We start from the raw sequence: 24,637 nt of genomic DNA, 5'->3' as shown, positions 1-24,637 counted from the left end.
AGGGTGATGAGTGAAAGATGGTGATGGCGGAGCCGGGGTAGGGGATAAGTCTTTTCTGGAATCCCGACAAGCCCATCAGGCGACAGGCGCCAAGTTAAATAAGGATACAAGATTCTGTCGGGAAGCGACATCGTCTTAAAACCTTGTTCAAGTGATTGAAGTTCGACTTAAAGTTTGACTTTACATTTTTGTTTTAAAACTATTGAATAGCCAGTGGTTTCTGTTATCCGTTTCATGTACAATGAAACCCTATCATACCGTAGGATAAGGTGAAATCTTGATAAAACATATTTCAGGATTAACGAATCATTGGTACGGAGTATTGTCCATTCGTATCTCTACAGACGTTCCTAGCAGTACTCACAGGGTATCCTGACTAACGTCGCCCGGAATAATGGCGTTTTACTGTGAGATTGCGTTTGTTTTACGTCAGTTTTAACATAATGAGGCTGAATCAGTGAAGAAATCAATAAGCGAGGTGGTTCATATTAACATTGCACGGATAATGCCAGCAGACTAAGGATCATCATTGGGTGAATCTAGTTGATGGTGACGGGGATGAAGTTTGTTTCAAGAGCCCCGTACGTCTTGGTGAAGAGGTCGTGGTAGTAGTTGTAGGAGTCAGCAGGGTCGGCGGAGGCAGCGTTGATGATGCCAAGCTTGGCTATGCCCTTACCACCCTGATGAAATAAGTGAGTTGAGTTCTTTGGCTATGGTATCGTGCTACCTCATATCACGAAAGGGGCGGTCGGGTAGCCTAGTGGTTAAAGTGTTCGCTCGTCACGTCGAAGACCCGGGTTCGATTCCCGACATGGGTACAATGTGTGAAGCCCATTTCTGGTGTCCCCCGCCGTGATATTGCTGGAATATTGCTAAAAGCGGCGTAAAACCAAACTCACTCACTCACTCATATCACGAAGGTCACAGACCATAACCACGGGAATAGCGCTGACAGACAAGGTGAGGTGAAATGGGGTTAAACCTGGCGTCGAAGATTTTTGCACTTTTATAGCGACATGCATGAACGTGTGTGTGTGGCTGCTTGTACTAGTCCGGACTAATGCCGATTTTATAGTGCTAACCCACTGAGATACAATCTTAGTAAAATCAGATCTTAGTTCTTGCTATCGCTAAACAAAGATCTGAGGACATCCCATTACGGATCAAGTCAGAAAGACCTTTCATCCGACCAATCAAAGCGTCTCTTACCAGATCACGAAAGTGACCGTCGGAATGTGTTTTCTAATCATGCAACCTCGAAAACGTTAACACGGGGTATTCGGAACGACAGTTACGGCCCGTACAAACTGATTCCGTCAAAATTATCGTCTATCTCTCGCTTCCGTGGGATAAACATTTGAACGGAGGAGGCGTTGCACAGTACGTGGGAAGCACTGCCATACAATCGCAACCATATATTAGGCATTACGGAATGTTCGTTTGTTCAGTTTTCAAAACTGTGTCAACATATTATTCAAGGATAGTCTGAAATGGAAGTCGCCAGGTTGAAACCATTCGTCACCACTCGCCCCTTTCCGTAACCTGCGAGAAGACTCGTCCCCCAATCGATGAATGTTCATTCGTCACCACTCGCCCCTTTCCGTAACCTGCAAGAGGACTCGTCCCCCAATCGATGAATGTTCATTCGTCACCACTCGCCCCTTTCCGTAACCTGCAAGAGGACTCGTCCCCCTATCGATGAATGTTCATTCGTCACCACTCGCCCCTTTCCGTAACCTGCAAGAGGACTCGTCCCCCAATCGATGAATGTCCATTCGTCACCACTCGCCCCTTTCCGTAACCTGCAAGAAGACTCGTCCCCCAATCGATGAATGTCCATTCGTCACCACTCGCCCCTTTCCGTAACCTGCAAGAGGACTCGTCCCCCAATCGATGAATGTCCATTCGTCACCACTCGCCCCTTTCCGTAACCTGCAGGAAGACTCGTCCCCCTATCGATGAATGTTATGTGCGAAAATACGACAAACAATGCAAGTATGATTTCAAGTTCTTCGTCAAAGAATCCCTCAGAAATGATATTTGATATTTGATCTAAAAATATACCCAAGACACAGTTAAATGTGTTAAATCATACTGTATAATTCCGCAAGTCCCAATGTGCTTTAAATTGCATCTGAAATATATATAATATATGGGGAAATATATGTGAACCATTACGCAACGAGTTTTAGGTTTTAAACGTCTTTTGGTATGACGCGGTCGGGAATCGAACCCCGGACCTTCCGCTTTCCGGATTGACGCTCTACCACTAGACTAAGGATCATAACCAGGAGGGGCGGTCGGGTAGCCTAGTGGTTAAAGCGTTCGCTCGTCACGCCGAAGACCCAGGTTCGATTCCCGACATGGGTACAATGTGTGAAGCCCATTTCTGGTGTCCCCTGCCGTGAAATTGCTGGAATATTGCTAAAAGCGGCGAAAACCATACTCACTCACTCACTCATAACCAGGAACACTCTCGTATTTGAACCCACCTCAGAAATAAACATCAACTGAAAGGACAATATACACTGTTGGAAAGAACAGGTTATCAATACACGAGGACAAAGAGACTACACTTCCACCAGCAATGTGATGCCTTCAAAATACTGGGAAAATACTGATTAGTCGTCTAAAGCGGCGCGGTTTAGCTGTGCAGAGTTGCATCCGTTGGGCACGCCAGAAACCTGTGATTGTGGGTTCGAATTCCGGTTCGCCCCGATTATGTTTCTAGGCTTGTCAGCACCATACCTGTGCTTGTGGGTTTCACCGAAGTGGTAAACGTCTGAGACCTGTATCACTTCGGGCTTTCCTCCCACATTAAGCTGACACGCCGCGATATAACTGCAATACTGTTAAAAGCGGCGTTACGCCCAACTCACTCAGATTGCGTCAAATTCACTCCATAAAATGTAAATAATATCTCACTGAAATGTTAATTTGTTTACCTTTCGACAACTTAAGATATTTGCTTCAACTTACAGCCATCGCCACAACTCGACCAAAGATGTCCGCGTTGTTGTCCTCGACCGCTCCCCCGGCCAAGATCAGACTCTTCCCATACTGAGGAAACTGAGGTAGCTTGGCAGTGGTTTTCACTGACGTTATTACCTTCATGGCACAGACAACTGTGACTAGCTTCAATATTTCCTTCATATTGTGTATGCTAGCTTTCTCGAGAAGTATGTTACAATACACGTATATATAGACTAGTTTATCTCCAAACCAAGATTGCCGGCCTTATCATGGAAACTAGACCAAACAGCCAGATGAAACAACTGTAACAGAATTCACCGTAGACATCAGCGTCAATGAATGCTTAAATGAATTGTTGGTTTGTCACTATTACGAGGCGGGTTGATGAGGGTTCTATTTTCATTTTCTGTCGGTTCATGTTTGATAATATACTTCTCGACATTATATAGGGATATTGAGGCATTTCGTTCTGTTACGAATCGCAGTCCAAAATGTATGAAGTTTTAGTTACAACACGACTCCGAGTGTTTTCCCTTACTTATGAACAGTCTAAACACAAGAAAGAATAGAAAATCATCGGGATACCTTATAGTGGAACAATACCGTCAACAAAAGACCTGTGCCACCACAACTTCAACACAAGACCTGTACCACCACAAGATCAACACAAGACCTGTACCACCACAAGGTCAACACAAGACCTGTACCACCACAAGGTCAACACAAGACCTGTACCACCACAAGGTCAACACAAGACCTGTACCACCACAAGATCAACACAAGACCTGTACCACCACAAGGTCAACACAAGACCTGTACCACCACAAGGTCAACACAAGACCTGTACCACCACAAGGTCAACACAAGACCTGTACCACCACAAGGTCAACACAAGACCTGTACCTCCACAAGGTCAACACAAGACCTGTACCACCACAAGGTCAACACAAGACCTGTACCACCACAAGGTCAACACAAGACCTGTACCACCACAAGGTCAACACAAGACATGTACCACCACAAGGTCAACACAAGACCTGTACCTCCACAAGGTCAACACAAGACATGTACCACCACAAGGTCAACACAAGACCTGTACCACCACAAGGTCAACACAGGACCTGTACCACCACAAGGTCAACACAAGACCTGTACCACCACAAGGTCAACACAAGACCTGTACCACCACAAGGTCAACAAGGTCTTCCTCTTTGTGTATGTGTGTGTCTGGTGTCTGTATGCGTATGTGTGTGTGTGTGTGTGTATGTGTGTGTGTGTGTGTGTCTGTGCCTTTCTGTGTCTATGTCTGTCTGTGCCTGTGCGTCTGTGTTTATGTCTGTATGTGTGTGTGTCTTTCTATGTATGTGCGCGTGCGCGTGTTTGTATGAGCCATGTGTTATTCTCCCTTGTAACAGCTAATTACATGAGACAATGTAAACTCTGTCACAAATAATGGGTTTCAAATATTGCAGCAATGTAGGATTCAACTTGTGTGTGATGTGAGACAGTTTGTCGAACTCACTGATAGGCGTTTTCACAATGTTAGTCTAACACACTGGAAATCTGCCCTCGTCATCTCCAATGAGTACATGAAGAGTGATTGGGGACAGTTTCAGCTACACATGGCTCTGAAATATTTCCTGACGCAGGAAATTGTACTCTTTGTGATTCTCCTGGAGCGTGTTAAAGCCTGTCACGTGACGTCTACTCGACGTGCGCAGATGACATCAACCATGTATGTTGAGTGCCGGAAAGTTAAAACATCTTAAACATTGTCATCCTTAAGATGGTGTCAAAATACTGCCACGTTAAACATGCCGCATTGTCATCCTCAAGATGGTGTCAAAATACTGCCACGTTAAACATGCTGCATTGTCATCCTCAAGATGGTGTCAAAATACTGCCACGTTAAACATGCCGCATTGTCATCCTTAAGATGGTGTCAAAATACTGCCACGTTAAACATGCTGCATTGTCATCCTCAAGATGGTGTCAAAATACTGCCACGTTAAACATGCTGCATTGTCATCCTCAAGATGGTGTCAAAATACTGCCACGTTAAACATGCTGCATTGTCATCCTCAAGATGGTGTCAATATATTGTCACGTTAAACATGCTGCATTGTCATCTTCAAGATGGTGTCAAAATACTGCCACGTTAAACATGCTGCATTGTCATCCTCAAGATGGTGTCAATATATTGCCACGTTAAACATGCTGCATTGTCATCCTCAAGATGGTGTCAATATATTGCCACGTTAAACATGCTGCATTGTCATCCTTAAGATGGTGTCAAAATACTGCCACGTTAAACATGCTGCATTGTCATCCTCAAGATGGTGTCAAAATACTGCCACGTTAAACATGCTGCATTGTCATCCTCAAGATGGTGTAAAAATACTGCCACGTTAAACATGCTGCATTGTCATCCTCAAGATGGTGTCAAAATACTGCCACGTTAAACATGCTGCATTGTCATCCTCAAGATAGTGTCAATATATTGTCACGTTAAACATGCTGCATTGTCATCTTCAAGATGGTGTCAAAATACTGCCACGTTAAACATGCTGCATTGTCATCCTCAAGATGGTGTCAATATATTGCCACGTTAAACATGCTGCATTGTCATCCTCAAGATGGTGTCAATATATTGCCATGTTAAACATGCTGCATTGTCATCCTTAAGATGGTGTCAATATATTGCCACGTTAAACATGCTGCATTGTCATCCTCAAGATGGTGTCAATATATTGCCACGTTAAACATGCTGCATTGTCATTTTCAAGATGGTGTCAATATATTGCCACGTTAAACATGCTGCATTGTCATCCTCAAGATGGTGTCAATATATTGCCGCGTTAAACATGCTTTATTGTCATCCTCAAGATGGTGTCAATATATTGCCACGTTAAATGTGCTGCATTGTCATCCTCAAGATGGTGACAAAATACTGCCACGTTAAACATGCCGCATTGTCATCCTTAAGATGGTGTCAAAATACTGCCACGTTAAACATGCTGCATTGTCATCCTCAAGATGGTGTCAAAATACTGCCACGTTAAACATGCCGCATTGTCATCCTTAAGATGGTGTCAAAATACTGCCACGTTAAACATGCTGCATTGTCATCCTCAAGATGGTGTCAAAATACTGCCACGTTAAACATGCTGCATTGTCATCCTCAAGATGGTGTCAAAATACTGCCACGTTAAACATGCTGCATTGTCATCCTCAAGATGGTGTCAATATATTGTCACGTTAAACATGCTGCATTGTCATCTTCAAGATGGTGTCAAAATACTGCCACGTTAAACATGCTGCATTGTCATCCTCAAGATGGTGTCAATATATTGCCACGTTAAACATGCTGCATTGTCATCCTCAAGATGGTGTCAATATATTGCCACGTTAAACATGCTGCATTGTCATCCTTAAGATGGTGTCAAAATACTGCCACGTTAAACGTGCTGCATTGTCATCCTCAAGATGGTGTCAAAATACTGCCACGTTAAACATGCTGCATTGTCATCCTCAAGATGGTGTAAAAATACTGCCACGTTAAACATGCTGCATTGTCATCCTCAAGATGGTGTCAAAATACTGCCACGTTAAACATGCTGCATTGTCATCCTCAAGATAGTGTCAATATATTGTCACGTTAAACATGCTGCATTGTCATCTTCAAGATGGTGTCAAAATACTGCCACGTTAAACATGCTGCATTGTCATCCTCAAGATGGTGTCAATATATTGCCACGTTAAACATGCTGCATTGTCATCCTCAAGATGGTGTCAATATATTGCCATGTTAAACATGCTGCATTGTCATCCTTAAGATGGTGTCAATATATTGCCACGTTAAACATGCTGCATTGTCATCCTCAAGATGGTGTCAATATATTGCCACGTTAAACATGCTGCATTGTCATTTTCAAGATGGTGTCAATATATTGCCACGTTAAACATGCTGCATTGTCATCCTCAAGATGGTGTCAATATATTGCCGCGTTAAACATGCTTTATTGTCATCCTCAAGATGGTGTCAATATATTGCCACGTTAAATGTGCTGCATTGTCATCCTCAAGATGGTGTCAATATATTGCCACGTTAAATATGTTGCATTGTCATCCTCAAGATGATGTAAATATATTGCCACGTTAAACATATGCATTGTCATCCCGAAGGTGTTGTTAATATATTGCCGCGTTAAACATGCTGCATTGTCATCCTCAAGATGGTCTTAATATATTGCTATATTAAGTATGTTGCATTGTCATCCACAAGATGGTGTCAGTATATTGCCGCGTTAAATATGTTGCATTGTCATCCCAAAGATGGTGTCAATATATTGCCACATTCAGCATGCTGCACTGTCTTTCTCAAGATGGTGTCAATATATTGCCACGTTAAACATGTTGCATTGTCATCCTCAAGATGATGTAAATATATTGCCACGTTAAACATGCTGCATTGTCTTTCTCAAGAAGGTGTCAATATATTGCCGCGTTAAACATGTTGCATTGTCATCCTCAAGATGGTGTTAATATATTGCCGCGTTAAACATGTTGCATTGTCATCCTCAAGATGGTGTCAATATATTGCTATATTAAGTATGCTGCATTGTCATCCACAAGATGGTGTCAGTGTATTGCCACGTCAAACATGCTGCTTTGTCATCCTCAAGATGGTGTCAATATATTGCCACGTTAAACATGCTCCATTGTCATCTTCAAGATGGTGTCAATATATTGCCACGTTAAACATGCTTCATTGTCATCCTCAAGATGGTGTCAATATATTGTCACGTTAAACATGCTGCATTGTCATCCTCAAGATGGTGTCAATATATTGCCACGTTAAATATGTTGCATTGTCATCCCCAAGATGGTGTAAATATATTGCCGCGTTAAATATGCTGCATTGTCTTTCTCAAGAAGGTGTCAATATATTGCCACGTTAAACATGCTGCATTGTCATCCTCAAGATGGTGTCAATATATTGCCACGTAAAACATGCTGCATTGTCTTTCTCAAGATGGTGTAAATATATTGCCGCGTTAAATATGCTGCATTGTCTTTCTCAAGAAGGTGTCAATATATTGCCACGTTAAACATGCTGCATTGTCATCCTCAAGATGGTGTCAATATATTGCCACGTAAAACATGCTGCATTGTCTTTCTCAAGATGGTGTAAATATATTGCCACGTTAAACATATGCATTGTCATCCCCAAGATGTTGTTAATATATTGCCGCGTTAAACATGCTGCATTGTCATCCTCAAGATGGTGTCAGTATATTGCCACGTCAAACATGCTGCATTGTCATCCTCAAGATGGTGTCAATATATTGCCACTAAATCATAACCCAAAATATCTTCAGATCATTGCCAGGACAATCAGACAATCAAATGAACCGATGTGAGACTCTGCATGGAACACGCATGTTGCAATGCCATCGTTAACCACGGGTCTTCCATCATATTTCTTTAAGGCTTTACTGAGGCTTTGAATGATGTAACCTGTATAAAAAAAACAAAATTTAAGCCAGAATCACATGACGCTCTTTGAAATCTTCATAGAATCAATAGGTAATAGATAACAAGTAGCACACATAATATTATTGCACAGTACAGCATAACTTAAATTATATAGTGATTGAGTATGGTTTTATGCCACTTTAAGCAATACTCAAGCAATTTTAGGGGCATCATATTATAGCCATGAGGGGAATCGAACCCGGGCCATTAAAGAAAGCTTCAACCACTGGACTACCCGACCGCCTCGTCTTAAAGAATAATTATTATTCAAACATAAACTGCCGAGCAAAAGAAAGTACACACACACGTTTGATGGTAGCTAAAAATGGAACGAACAAGAAATGTTTTTCAATAGTGATATTTTTGATAGAGGTATCATAGTTGTGTTTTGGTCATTAAGATTTTAGTGTTTCGGCGACTTTTTTCAGCCTAGTAACGTTTTGATTACTTTTGTATTTGTTTGGTTAAATCCAAATTCAAGTGTATATTTTCTTTTTCTCTCAGTTTATGTATAGGATCAAAACGAAAGTGTGCCCCGAATATGGTCAACTTAACCTGATCTACATCCTCTTGTCAAGGTCCCTTTCGTCGCGCGCTTGGGACATGTGCCTTCACATCCTGAACAAAATGACAGTGCTGTTTAGTAACAGAACGAATATCATAGAGAATGTAACACGTCTGGTATCTAAAGACAGGTTTACAGCCGGATTTTTCGTGTGCAGTTGATGCTTCGCGACCAAGGTAGGACATTTTTTGTTATTTAAATGTCTTGTCCAAATTACTTTTTAGACTTCGGTGGTCGTAGAATTACCCTTCGTTGCGTGCATTGTTTCATAGGGTTTCTATGTTTATGAAATGTAGAATTGAATATTATGTTATTTGAGTCTACCTCAATGTTGCTAAATTTGTGACTTTTAAGTGATAAAATACTTCAGGAATAGAATATCAGACTTTTCTTGTCATGTTTAGATCATCTAGTTGATCCTTCGTGGATGGCATAGCCAGGTCACGAGATTTGACAAACATGCTGTTTGACAAGACACCCCTTTTTAGTAGACAAAAGATACACTGAAGATGAGTAGATTAATCAACATCCAACCAAAAGTTACACTGTTATAAAATATATCACATATCGTCGAATATACATTGAAACCTGGTTGAGTCGAATTCCAAGTGAAACCTGGTTGAGTCGAATTCCAATTGAAAATTGGTTCAGTCGAATCCTAATTGAAATCTTGTCGAGTCAAATTCCAATTTAAACCTGGTTGAGTCGAGTTCCAATTGAAACCTGGTTGAGTCGAATTCCAATTGAAACCTGGTTGAGTCGAATTCGATTTATCCATATACTCATATAGGTCATGAAATAATGAGATTCTCGACAAATTAAATGCAAATCAACAACACCAGCTGTTCTTCTGAGTCTTATCCGTCTCTGAATAAACTACCAGGTCGCTATTTGTCAAGTGGATACATGGAAGACGAAACTATTGTGATAACAATACGACAGTTTCCTTCAAACCCTTTTGAATTGCATTGAAATATGATATAACACTTATAATATTGCAAATATCTGAAGTATAAATTGCGATGGTTACTGAACAATATTGTTTCCATTGACTGAAATACTCAGGCTATATTATATCACTATGTATGTTATGTAAAATGATATATAAACTATATATGATATGGTATAATTGGTTGAGATTCGGCGGGTGAGTCCCAGCTATGTCCAGAGGCAAGCTCCACCTTTCCTATTATACTTACTGTATATATAACGTTATTAAAGGTACTTTTTAGCCCAGGTAATATACAACGATAGGAAAAGATGGGACTAAGGCTGAATCTTATCTACCGGACATAATACCTGTTAAGCATCAACTTTATTCATGTGGTTATGGTAATATATGGACAGAACATGATACGTATATACCAGATCATTTCATAGATGCTTTTACTCAGACCCTGAAACATATGTACAGTAAAGTACGGTTATAACGAACTCAAAGGGACCATTAATTTTAGTTCGTTATAACCGTAGTTCGTTCTAAGCATATATACAGCATAACTACAGCAAATAGTCGGGACTAAAAGAGTAAGTTCGTTATATCCGCCAGTTCGTTATAAGCGTGTTCGTTATAACCGTAGTTTACTGTAAATACAAAATTGGCATTTTTCCTTATCAGTATCTAAGAAACTATCAAGTTATTCCCTCTGTAAAAACAGTTTCTGCGGAGAGCAATACTTATTAGATGTGACCCTAAAATTATTTCGAATTGCGCTTGCAAGATTTAGATGTGATTCACACGAACTCTTTTTATTGAGACGGGAAGATATATGGGGACCGTGAGAGAACACAGAATTTGTCAGTTTTATGATTTAAACACTGTAGAAAGTGGATACCATTTCTTACTACTTTGTCCCTTGAATGCTGAACTCAGAAAACAGCTCATTGATAAATATTATATCCGTTATCAAAGCTTACAGAAATTTGTTACATTAATGTCCAGTAAAAATGGAGTAATAACGAAAAAACTGTCAATGTACAATGTCAATGCATGCAATGAAGCTAAGAAGTTCCAAATGTGTTACCTTATAAATGTATATACACCCATTACTATATAATATGTACTATAGGCCTATGGCCTCTCAGTATTATGAATAAAACCCATTCATGTATATGAGCAATAATGAAGTTTTTGGTCATTACATTGATATTTCACTTCTTCTTCTTCTTCTTTTTTTTTGGGGGGGGGGGGGAATATTTTTCCTTTTATAAAGAAAAGACTCGTTCGCTCCTCAAAATACCCCTTCCCTCCTAATTTTAGGCTTCTGGAAATTTAAATAATGGTTTCGCTCACTTTTCCGCTCTGGAAGGGACGGCACTATCATATTCCTTCCCCGGGGAAAGTTTAGCCCAGGCTATTTCATCCCCGTGGAAGAACTGTCTCAGGCCTAACCGTTCCCGGGGGAAAAATTGTCTGTTGTTTAACTCCGCTCCTAGCAATAATCCAGCTATATGACGGCGGTCTGTAAACGCAATAGGGATACGATGATATGCATCAACCAAGTCAGCGAGCCTGACCACCAGATCCCAGTAGTCGCCTACCCCGAATCTTCATGGGTCTCTACAGTTGAAACAATTTAATAATGCCATAGGTGTATTTTAATAAACATGAAGTTCAGAAGCCACCATTTGTACTGCCGTTGTGTGGCCGGCAATTAGGAGGCTCAGACGCGCTCTCTGACTCGCATAGCCGTGCGAGGTTCTCGAAGTCCAGAAGTAATGAGTCCGAAGATCGTAGCTCCTAATTACCTACACCGTCGACCCGTGAAGATTCCGGGGTAGAATAGGTCTTCAGCTTTTGTGATTTAAACCGTAAACGGTGACTGTGCTTGTCGTAAAAGGCGACTAATGGGATCGGGTGGTCAGGCTCGCTGACTTGGTTGATGCATGTCATCGATCCCAACTGGGTGGATCGATGCTCATGATATCAATCACTGGATTGTCTGGTCCAGACTCGATTATTTACAGACCGCCGTCATATAGCTGGAATATTGTTGAGTGCGGCGTTAAACATCAAACCAACCAACCTACACCGTCAAACACGTACAGTCGGGGTCTCCTCACTCTGCCACCACCTATGGTTTGGAATAGGTGATGCAGTCATGTGTGTTGATTGGAAGAACAATCAGAGTCACCAGGGCTCATCGCCACATTTTATTGCACATTGGTAGATAACTACACATGTTATACTGCATGTTTATACAGACTATTTTAAGAATTCATACATTCATACATTGCACAGCAAATAATCTGATGTGTCTTCATGTCATTATCAATTGTTAATACATGTATTAATACATACACTACACAGTACATAATCAAATTTAAAATTTAAAATTTAAACTAAAAACTAAAGTCCAACAAGTTGTGAAACGGAATCTGCATATTGTACAGGTGTCTTCACATACACCAGAAGCTGATCCTTTTCGCGTTGGATAACTTGAATAGATTCGGATGTGGATGACCATTTGTGCTCATGTTGGCATGCCAACCCTCTACATGATTTGTGGTTCTGGGACCCGTTCAACAAAGCGATCTTAGTGCTATGACTTTCGTAAGTCAGTGTTAAAGAATAGGAGTTACGACCGACTTAGCGCTAAGATAGCTTTGTGGAACTGGGCCCTGGCCCCATCGTTTTGCTGAAATTGTTCCACATTGTTCTATCAGGTTTCTCCCACTGCATATGTCACGTAGTCCGCAAACTGAAGTAGTGCAGGGTCGGCGGCTGGGTTGGCAAGGTCGGTGTCTTCAATGGCATGCCACCAGACGTTGTCCATGTCACCAATCCTCACCAACAGCAAGGCACAAGCACGTCTGACAAACAGGTTCACGACTGGATCAGTATTGAATCTTGTCTGTAGTCCAAATCTCGGAACATTTCGCCATGATTTAATACTTTCATATAGTGAAAACTATTTATCTTCCATCAACCGGCTGGCTCATGAGGTTAACCGTGTTCACTGTTAGGGACCTCTAGCTGTTGATTGTCTAAGTGAGATCAGTTCACCTGCCACCTTTGGACATGCTCCCTTTCCTTGTGAAAACACCACCGCTGTTAATCCCCACCACCTGGTGGCAAAGTAAGGATAATCCCATACATACACGAATTAACCCGACTCAAGGTTTGATACTCTCATAAACTTTACTGCACTTAGTTCATCTCTGAATACACAACGGGACAGGATATTCTTGTCACTGAATGGGCAACTGGAGGCGACCGAGCTTCGAGTCGATCTCAAGACCGCAAAGCCCGCATAACCATGAGAAGGTCTTTTCAATGTGTTCGAACCTGGCTTGCCTGTCACGTGCCCTGAGACACCATTTTGAAATGTTACAAAAAAATCAGACCATGATCATATATTGTTTTTGCCGTGATGGAATGATTCATGGCCGGTCATTCCTTAGCCTTATTTAATAAGGGGAGGTGGGATAGCTTAGTGGTTAAAGCGTTAGCTTGTCACGACGAAGACCCGGGTTCGATTCCCCACATGGGTACAATGTGTGAAGACCACTTTCCGGTGTCCCCCGCAGTGAATGTGTTGGAATACTGCTATAAGCGGCGTAAAACCATATTCACTCTCACTCACTTATCTCTTAACTTTCTGTTTCCAATGTTTCCAAATTCAGTAACACTCAAGAAAAGCAAACACAGCATCGAAGCTATTGAGAAGGTAGCCGCCATTTTCGACCTCCATTTTGTATGAATTTACAAAGAATTTTTTAATGCTTTCGTGCCTTATAATAGATTCAAACCAGCCAAGGATTCCATCATTTACAGGCCGTTGTGATACAGCTGAAATACTGCTGAATGTTGTATCATTGATTACCTTTTCTCAGAAAATGTGTAAGATAATGGATATGTATAAATATAAATAAAAGCGACAACATTTCCATGATCATACGAAGTCTCGGCAAAAACCATCCATATCAAAAGCATGACATTGTGTTTATGAATCATTATCACATAGCGATGATACCAGATATTCGCGAAAAGATAAGCGTATCCTGCCCCACCAGCGGTACCCGTCACAAAAACATGCAAAGGCAAGTCAATTGTTCATCTGAAAAAAAACGGGAATATATTGTGTAAGTCAAAAAAGGGAATTGCATCGGACACCGTCAAATTTGGAAATGTCCTTCACACGTCTACCACAAAATGCTTGAAACCTTTAATGTTGTAACAAATACTAACACTGTATTTTTGTTTGGAAACAGAATGAAGACTTCACTACTACTGGTGGTCCTTGTGAGTTTTGCAAATGCAGCCAGGAAGCTCCCAAAGTACTGTTATGGTAAGCGTCCAAGGATGTCCTGCAATGGCAAGGGAAACCATCTTAACTACATCCCTAGAGCTCCTCCAGACATTACAGATGTCCTCTTGACAAACATAAACTTGGGCGTGGTCACCGGGGCCATGACTGCCAACTTGACCTTCTGCAATCTGACTTCGTTTTACCTGAAAGGAAACAACATCACAGGAGTATCACCCGATGCCTTTCGGGACTTGGATGACCTTGAGGTTCTGGATTGGCAACAGACATACCTGCCGCTCACAGACGTCATTACAGCTCTGCAGGGAGTGTCTAGTCCTCTTAAAACTCTCCGACTTAAAGCAAACAAAGTGCCTGAACAAACCCTTAATGCAACAGTGTTTCGACATCTGAACAGCTTGAGCAGGCTCTCCATTGCTCTGGGAAGTCTGAGGACTTTCAACGCAACTGCATTTTCGCACATGATGAATTTACAGTATGTTGATTTCTCACAGAACAATTTGAGACAGTTAATCCTGGAACAAATCATTCCCAATATGACACGTTTGACTCTTGCTGAGAATAATTTAGTTGCTGTTCCACAACTGTGTTTGTCGGATATTAGACCGTTAACTCCACGGTTACGAAGCTTAGATCTTGGAAATAATGCCATCAGAAACCTGGATGTCTCATCAATTACGTGCCTGAAGAATCTATTGAAACTCAGCATTGGTCACAACAGAATTGAAGAACTTCCGGATAATGTGTTTGCTAACCTCCACAACCTCCAGAGCTTACATATATCCAATTTAGGGTCACTGAAAAGAATTGGAGATCTTGCTTTCAACTCCACAAGTTTGTACAAGTTCTACTTTGCAAATAACCGTATTCTATCACCGAAACGTTTTAACCCGGTGACTCTTTTCAAACACACACCAAACCTTGGAATACTGGACATGACCAGCACGAAGATAGACATAAGTGTGTACCTTCTGAAGGACTTTCTCCTGAATCTGAAGGCCATTGAAAAACTAGTACTGCAAGACACTTTCATCAAGGAACTTCCATCGGGGACCTTCTCCCAGCTGACAAAACTTCGGGAGCTTTTTCTGAATGGTAATTTTTTGTCCAAATGGAAAAGTGATGTATTCGAAAATGTCACAAGTATAAAAAAGATCTCTTTCGATGGCTGCAACATCAAAATGATTAAGGAGGAGACCTTTCCCCTTGAGTTCCGCCTCAGCGTCCGAGAGATTAATTTGTCGAACAACCCCTTTACTTGCACGTGCGAACTACTCTGGTTCCGGAACTGGATGAAAAAAAACATAGACAACCACAGTATCAAGTTTACACAGTATCCACGCAGATACGAGTGTCGGGCCCCGAATGTTCACCCTCTGCAGCTCAAAGATTTTAACCCAACTGCCAAGTCCTGTTCACCCAGAAAGGAATACACTGTGCTTCTCTCAATAATCATAAGCATTGCCTTGGTGTTCATCATCACAGCTGTAGTGGCCTATCGATACCGATGGTATCTCTTCTACTGGATATCGCTACTGAGACGACGGCGTCAACGAGGACAGGCTGTTCCACTGCTTGAGATGAAGTACGACGCCTTCATCTCCTACAGCAACCCCGACGGTGACTGGGTGTACGACGAGCTGATGGGGTACCTGGAGGGCGAGGCGGGATTACGACTGTGTGAACACAGCAGAGACTTTGAAAGCGGTAAACTCATTGTGGACAACGTGTTTGAAGCTCTGGATTCAAGCAGGAAGACTGTCCTCGTCATCTCCAATGAGTACATGAAGAGTGACTGGTGTCAGTTTGAGCTACAGATGGCTCTGAATTCTTTCCTGAAGCAGGAAATTAAACTCGTTGTGATCCTACTGGAACACGTTAAAGCCTGTCACGTGACGTCTTCTCTGCGCGCGTTGATGACGTCAACAACATATATTGAGTGGCCGAATGTTCCTGCAGCCCAAAAGGTTTTTAAACAGCGCCTGAGAAACTGTCTAGAGGAATAAAGTGTGTTTCTATGTCGACAAGCAAACGTATTTACTTTAACATACTTCCTTCCTATCATTTTCACAAAGTAACATTGGATTTGGTAAGAGATTTAAGCGTTAAATCATCACGCAAAAACTCAATTCGAGTTTAAAGCCCATTTCTGGTGCATTGTCATCCTCAAGCTGGTGTAAATTTATTTCCACTTTGAACATGCTTTAATGTATTCCTAAATCTGGTGTAAATATAATGCCACGTTAAACATGCTTCATTGTCAATATCAAGCTGGTGTCAATATATTCCATGTTGAACGTGCTGCATTGTCATCCTCAAGATGGTGTTAATATATTGCCATGTTAAACATGATTCATTGTCAATATCAAGCTGGTGTCAATATATTCCATGTTGAACGTGCTGCATTGTCAATATCAAGCTTGTGTCAATATATTGTCACGTTAAATATGCTGCATTGTCATCCTCAAGATGATGTAAATATATTGCCACATTGTACATGTCGCATTGTCATCATCAAGATGGTGTCGATATATTGCCACGTTAAACATGCCTCATTTTTCTCCTCAGACTGATGTTAATATATTGCCATCTTAAACATGCTTCATTGTCAACCTCAATATGGTGTTAATATATTTCCACGTTAAACATGTTGCATTGTCATCCTCAAGATGGTGTAAATACATTGTTATGTTAAACATGCTGCATTGTCATCCTTAGGATGGTGTAAATATATTGTTATGTTAAACATGCTTCATTGTCCACCTCACTATTGAGTTAATATATTTCCACGTTAAACATGTTGCATTGTCATCTTCAAGATGGTGTAAATACATTGTTATGTTAAACATGCTGCATTGTCATCCTTAGGATGGTGTAAATATATTGTTATGTTAAACATGTTGCATTGTCATCCTCAAGATGGTGTAAATATATTGTTATGTTAAACATGCTGAATTGTCAACATCAATCTGGTGTAAATATACACATGCACAAAAGTTAAGCGCCACCCACCATATTTGTGAGCTGTTACTTTTGGCACTTTATGATGACTATTATAACGAGATGTACGATTGTTATCAGCCGTATATGTAAACCTCATGTGATGCAAAAGTTGTCCCAAAGCAAGTTTATCTTGTGTTCCAAAAGAATATGAGCAGAATGGAATTTTACCGAAGACCAGAAATTGAAGGATTAGAAAACATTGAAAAACTTTTTTTGTCATGTAACTGTCATGATATCAGCAGACCATATCAGGTGTCACATAGACACCCTGAGGAGTGCAGAGTCTATTGCAAAATAAAAACGTCAGTAACGTGTGTATGATCTACGGACATTGACCACAGCTTCAACCCTACGCCGCATACTCATACAAGTCGTTGAATGCTTCTCTGAGGCAAACGGATCCATTCTTCATGAAGTGTGGCTTCAAGTCCAGCGAGATTTTGAACTGGGGGATCACGATGTCTGATATTCCGGCCAAGAATGTCCCAGAGATGCTCAATCGGATTAAGATCCGGACTACAGGCCGGCCAAGGAAGAGTGGCAATAGCTTCTTGGCGCAAATAAGCCAAAACTGCCCGAGATCTGTGTTGTCTAGCATTGTCGTCCATGTAAACAGGTCTTGTCTGAAGAGGATGGTTGTCAAAAGGAGGGACTACCACTGGACGAAGAACGGCATCTTGGTATTGTTGGCCATTCAGGTTTCCACGAATTGTCACCAGCGGAAGTTTGCAGCCGAAGGAAACACAACCCCATTTCATGACAGACCCCCCGCCACATGCTAAGGTCTTCTGGATGTTCCTTGGTGCAAAACGAGTGTTACGTTGCCTACAAACACATATTCGACCATCAACAGTTCGTAGCAGCATTCGACACTCGTCAGACCAATGGATCCTTCTCCAGTTGGCCAAGTTCCATTGACTACGGGCACGACACCATATCAGACGATTCCGCATGTGCCTCTCAGTCAGTTGAGGACGTTTTACTGGTCTTCTGGCGTTATAACCAGCCGCTCTGAGGCGACGCCTTACGGTCATCGTCGAGAGTCTCTGATGGGTAATCCACTGCAGTCTTAAATCTGTTGAAGTGGCAAATGGATTTCGTCTTACTATCCTGAAAAGACGTCTATCCTCTCTGTTAGAGGTCTTTCTTGGCCTACCAGACCTATGCCTGTCATTGACATCATTGGTTTGACCATGTTTGATAATCAAGCGAGTGATAACACTGTGATGACGACCCATTTGTCTTGCAATGGCCCTGGGTGACATGCCAGAATTTTTCATGCCTATCACTTGCCATATTTCAGCGTTCGTTAACTTTCTCCTCACCATGGCTGGTTTTCAACCTCTATTGGAAGGGGAATCTCACACAGGAGCAAAATGCAACCACGTGTCTGAAACTTGAATTTCACTATTTATAGGGTAGGGGAACTGCAGCAACACGTAAAGCACGCTTTCCTTGTGGTATCTGGACAAATTTGGGTTCATGAAACTATGGAAGCCTAATTCAGTCATACATCATCATATTTCGTATTTCTGATTCCCACACGTGAAATCAAGAGACTATGAATATGGTGGCGCTTAACTTTTGTGCATGTGTATATATTGCCACGTTGAACATATTGCATTGTCATCCTAAATCTGGTGTAAATATATTGCCTCGTTGAACATATTGCATTGTCATCCTAAATCTGGTGTAAATATATTAGCACGTTAAACATGCTTCATTGTCATCCTCAAGTCGATGAAAATACATTGCCACGTTGAACATGCTTTATTGTTATTTAGACCATAAATGATGGGTGTTCTGTGTGATGTGTGCCAAAAGGTTAACGTATATATATTGTAATTTGGTATTTTTTTATAATAATAATAATAATTGATTTGCAAAGCGCCTAATATCCATCGACAGTTGCTCACTGGCGCTGTGACAAAGTTAAAAAGTAATGTCCATGTACATATGCCAACAATCAGGAGATCTATTGAAAAGCTGAGGTGAAGAAGTGGGTTTTGAGGAGAGACTTAAACGTTTCCTTAGAAGCAGAGTTTCTCAGATTCAAAGGCAAAGAGTTCCATAACTGTGGACTGCAAAAGGAGAAGGCACGGTCAGACATAGCAGAAGTAGACAGAGGCTGATACAGTAGAGTTCCACCAGAGGATCGGAGAGCACGCTCTGGAGAGTACAGGGATATAAGATCTTTGAGATAGTCTGGATAGTCGCTATTGTTTAGGCAGTCGTGAGTGATGATACATATCTTATAGTTTATACGAAAGGAGACTGGAAGCCAATGTAGTGCTTTGAGGACAGGACTGATGTGATTGGATCTTGGAACTTTAGAGATGCATCTAGCTGCAGAGTTCTGAATGCGTTGTAGCTTTGATATGGCTATCATGGGAAGATTAGCATACAATGCATTGCAGTAATCTAGTTTGGAGGTCACAAAACATTGCATCAACAATTTAACTGTTGGAGTATCAAGTAGATTGCGGACTTTACTGATGTTATAGATGCTATGGTAGCATGCTCTGCTGGTTAGTGAAATATGAGTGTCCATGGCCATTGTTAAATCAAAGGTGATTCCCAGATTACGGGCACTGGCAGTTGGGTACACAGTGGTATCACCAATATGAAGGTATACAGAGTCAGGGTAAAGCTTTCTGACTTGCTGTCGCGAACCAAGAATTAAAAACTCAGTCTTCTCTTCATTGAGTTTGAGATAATTGAAGCTCATCAAGGATCGTATGTCATCAATACAGCGCTCAAGGGCGGCGAGGTTCAGAAACAGTTCGGAAGTTTTAAAGGAAATGTAGATCTGGTTATCGTCCGCATAGAGGTGCAAGTTAAGAGCATGTTTCTGGATGATATCTCCAATTGGCAGGATGTAAATTGTGAAAAGCAGAGGTCCAAGGACTGAACCCTGTGGTACACCATAGTGACTTTTGCATGTTGTAGTGAGTGAGTGAGTTGGGTTTAACGCCGCTTTTAACAGTATTCCAGTTATATCACGGCGTGTCAGCTTAATGTGGGAGGAAAGCCCGAAGTGATGCAGGTCTCAGACGTTTACCACTTCGGTGAAACCCACGAGCACGGGTATGGTGCTGACAAACCTAGAAACATAATTGGGGCGAACCGGGATTCGAACCCACAATCATAGGTTTCTGGCGTGCCCAAGGGACGCAACTCTGCACAGCGAATCGCGGCGCCTTAGACGACTGGGCCACCCGTGCCCCCTTTTGCATGTTGTAGAATTACGATCATGGATCTTAACAGACATGGTTCGGTCAGACAGGTAGGACTGGATCCACTGGAGAGCTGTTCCCCGAATGCCAAGTCGTGTGTTGAGTCGTGTGTTGTGTAATAAAATTGCATGATCAATAGTATCAAAAGCAGGGCTAACTTGTATACTGAGATAATTTGACTTAGTGGTGGTGGTGCACTTGCGAATGCAAGTAATATAAACGTCAACTTCCCGAGGCAAGAGAGTTAACTGACTATAAAAGTCCAGTTTCCACCTTTGATGAACTAGACTGGTATTATGTAGTTACATTTTGGCTTGACTAACGAGTCTATGCATAGTCCAATCTAAATCGCGCAACGAAATCGAAATCCAGTTCATAAACTTCCGTGCAGATTTCGGTTGATTGCAAGATTTGTAAAGCGTGTGCACCGCCAACTCGTTGCCAACAGATATTATTCAAATCTTTTCATCTTTTTTCAACATGGTGCTCACGTGATTTGATGCACTTTGCGACGTAAGACCCGTTTTATCACAATAAGGATCTTGGTTATCGATCATATCGTCCTGACTCGACGCCGCCATTTTGTTTGAAACAAATGCAAGTGATACTAGAGGTGGAATCTGATTGGTCCATAGGAGAGGCTTAGAAGGGACATAACTCATAATAACCACTGGTGGCGCTACGATCAAGCCCAGGAATTTCAGCCTGGTTCAGCAAGGGTGGAAACTGGACTTTTCAAGTCAGTTAACTATCTTGACTCGGGAAGATGTATCAACGTCTGAGTTGATGCTGGGTTAACGTGACCATAAGAAATGTTTATTTTGCATTTGAAAATACAAATTATTCCCTGTTAGTATTCTGGGTTACAACCTGAGTACCCATGTTCCTCTTGTTTGTTAAAAGCGTTGACTCTGGTGAAATGGGGTAACCGTCGCGTTCAAGATTATTGCATGAATATTTCGACGTACGTTTACGTGTTTGGCTGCTTCTAGTAATGGGGACTAACCGGTTTTACACTGCTAGCCCACAGAGATACCATGCAGTTTAACTTGATACCCATCATCGGACAAACGATGCGGACTGCGAGTCGACCATGCTTTATTTTATACCCCCAATGCCGACTGCCAGGCAAGTAAGAGAGTGTCATCTTTCACCGACGTACCATCCATTACACCACGGAGGCGGTCAAGAGATGACTTATAATGGGGGACGTGTGATCTGGCTCTGGAACCAGCTGTGCGTCATCGTGCATCAAAGGGCGTTGAGTTGCGTTTAAGTCAAGTCTCAGGTTTGTCCGGTCCAGAATAGATTTTTTAGAGGCCACCTTGATTTGCTGGACTAGTGTTGACTTCATTCATTCCCTTACTTGTTATTATCGATTTAGCAGTTGTAGCTTTCTTGGCTGTGTAATTTCTGTGACACAAGACTGGTACCATCAGAAGGTCAAAGCAAGACTGGTACAACCCAAGGCCCACACAAGACTGGAACCATCACAAGGCCCACACAAGACTGGTACCATTGTGAGGCCCACACAAGACTGGTACCATTGTGAGGCCAACACAAGACTGGTACCACCACAAGGCCCACACAAGACTGGTACCACTGTAAGGCCAACACAAGGCTGGAACCACCACAAGGCCCACACAAGGCTGGAACCACCACAAGGCCCAAACAAGACTGGTACCACCACAAGGCCCACACAAGAATGGAACTACCACAAGGCCCACACAAGACTGGTACCATTGTGAGGCCAACACAAGACTGGTACCATTGTGAGGCCCACACAAGACTGGTACCATTGTGAGGCCAACACAAGCCTAGTACCATTGTGAGGCCAACACACGGCTGGAACCAGCACAAGGCCCACACAAGACTGGTACCACCACAAGGCCCACACAAGACTGGTACCATTGTCAGGCCAACACAAGACTGGTACCACCACAAGGCCCACACAAGACTGGTACCACTGTGAGGCCAACACAAGGCTGGAACCACCACAAGGCCCACACAAGGCTGGAACCACCACAAGGCCCAAACAAGACTGGTACCATCACAAGGCCCACACAAGAATGGAACTACCACAAGGCCCACACAAGACTGGTACCATTGTGAGGCCAACACAAGACTGGTACCATTGTGAGGCCCACACAAGACTGGTACCATTGTGAGGCCAACACAAGCCTAGTACCATTGTGAGGCCAACACAAGGCTGGAACCAGCACAAGGCCCACACAAGACTGGTACCACCACAAGGCCCACACAAGACTGGTACCATTGTGAGGCCAACGCAAGACTGGTACCATTGTGAGGCCAACGCAAGACTGCTACCATTGTGAGGCCCACACAAGACTGGTACCATTGTGAGGCCCACACAAGACTGGTACCATTGTGAGGCCAACGCAAGACTGGTACCATTGTGAGGCCAACGCAAGACTGGTACCACTGTAAGGCCAACGCAAGACTGGTACCATTGTGAGGCCAACAGAAGACTGGTACCACCACAAGGCCAACAGAAGACTGTTACCATTGTGAGGCCCACACAAGACTGGTACCATTGTGAGGCCCACACAAGACTGGTACCATTGTGAGGCCCACACAAGACTGGTACCATTGTGAGGCCTACACAAGACTGGTACCATTGTGAGGCCAACACAAGGCTGGAACCACCACAAGGCCCACACAAGACTGGTACCATTGTGAGGCCCACACAAGACTGGTACCACCACAAGGCCAACACAAGACTGGTACCACCACAAGGCCAACACAATACTGCCATATGTTAGTTCTCCCTTGTGAGTGAGTGAGTGAGTGAGTATGGTTTTACGCCGCTTTTAGCAATATTCCAGCAATATCACGGCGGGGGACACCAGAAATGGGCTTCACACATTGTACCCATGTCGGGATTCGAACCCGGGTCTTCGGCGTGACGAGCGAACGCTTTAACCACTAGGCTACCCGACCGCCCTAGTTCTCCCTTGTAACAGCAACTTGCCTTTGACCACACAGTTACCTGAACCCATGTAAACTCAAGTCACCAATAATGGGTTTCACATATTGCAGCCTCATGGGGTTCAAGTCGTGTGTGATGTGAGACACCTGTATTACCAGTGTGCTGTCTCATGAGGATGATACAACAGGCACCTTTGGCCCCTGATCTCATAAACTGTAACATCTAAACATTCCAACAAACAACAAAAGTGAATTCTTTCTTCATGATTATATTTGTTAAACATTTATAAATGAATAAATGAAACAATAACACAAGATATTATGGCGTACATGTCAAAATTATGTTGATAGATAAAACTCTAGTGGTGTAAAAACCTGAATAAACATATAAAATTGCGGAGAAAATAGATGAATCAATACATAAAATTCTATACCACCCTGTAGTATTGTGGCTATATAGAAGCACATCCAGCACTAGCCCACCCCACGTTTGCAAACAGCACACCTCACACAGACCAACCAGACCAGCCAAGCTGACAAGTAACAGATGTAATCACTGAAACATTTACCAGACAATTTATTTTTTATTCTTTTTTGCTATACATCCAAATAAAATCAGTATCTTAGACAAATGCCAAGGTTACATATTAAGACTTTCAATACAATCAATATTTATCAGTCTTGTCACTGCTCGTCATATACCCATAGAAATGGGCCTATTCTTGCGCCACTAGGGCGCCACTATGGGCATAATAGAAATTGTGAAGTCATGAGCCATAAATCAAGAAAAATGTGGCTGTTATGCAGGTCCTCATGTTCTTCTGATCAAGGAACTGGAGTAGTATAGGTAATGATGGTTCTGCCGCAACTCCACTGGAGCTGGATTTATTTACCAATACTGCTACTACAGATGGAATTTTTTATGCGTAAACGCTAATGCGATTCAATGATAGTCATGAGATTAAGTTAAATTGGCTCTAGCTCACCAATACCTGGGGCCAATCATTGCTTCTATTAGTATAAAAATGATGATGCGATTCAACGATAGTCGTATTAAAAGAAACATCAATATTAATTAATAATGGATAAAATTTACTATAGCC

General features: G+C 42.2%; 3 protein-coding genes across 3 annotated transcripts; 2 read left to right on the top strand and 1 right to left on the bottom strand.

The window, feature by feature from the left end:
• Positions 1-539: 539 nt before the first annotated feature.
• Positions 540-3,204, bottom strand: LOC125378404 (cyanophycinase-like). The gene is made up of 2 exons (XM_048393880.1): positions 2,980-3,204; positions 540-680 (listed from the first exon to the last, which is right to left on the bottom strand). The coding sequence occupies exons 1-2, from the start codon at positions 3,151-3,153 to the stop codon at positions 540-542; spliced, it is 315 nt and encodes a 104-aa protein (XP_048249837.1). The 5' UTR covers positions 3,154-3,204.
• Positions 3,205-9,170: 5,966 nt separating this feature from the next.
• Positions 9,171-17,439, top strand: LOC124146076 (toll-like receptor 13). Its single transcript, XM_046516145.2, has 2 exons — positions 9,171-9,252; positions 14,291-17,439. The coding sequence occupies exon 2, from the start codon at positions 14,292-14,294 to the stop codon at positions 16,350-16,352; it is 2,061 nt and encodes a 686-aa protein (XP_046372101.2). The 5' UTR covers positions 9,171-9,252; position 14,291; the 3' UTR covers positions 16,353-17,439.
• A 3,179-nt stretch (positions 17,440-20,618) lies between these two features.
• Positions 20,619-22,753, top strand: LOC125378403. The gene is made up of 3 exons (XM_048393879.1): positions 20,619-20,635; positions 22,167-22,357; positions 22,503-22,753. Exons 1-3 carry the CDS (start codon positions 20,619-20,621, stop codon positions 22,751-22,753), a joined length of 459 nt encoding a protein of 152 aa, XP_048249836.1.
• Positions 22,754-24,637: the final 1,884 nt, after the last annotated feature.

The sequence above is a fragment of the Haliotis rufescens genome, unplaced genomic scaffold (assembly GCF_023055435.1).
Source record: "Haliotis rufescens isolate VD_foot unplaced genomic scaffold, xgHalRufe1.0.p SCAF_12, whole genome shotgun sequence".
Taxonomy (NCBI): Eukaryota; Metazoa; Mollusca; class Gastropoda; order Lepetellida; family Haliotidae; genus Haliotis; species Haliotis rufescens.
The sequence above is the reverse complement of the archived record's forward strand: the minus strand, read 5'-3'. Positions and strand labels throughout refer to the sequence as shown.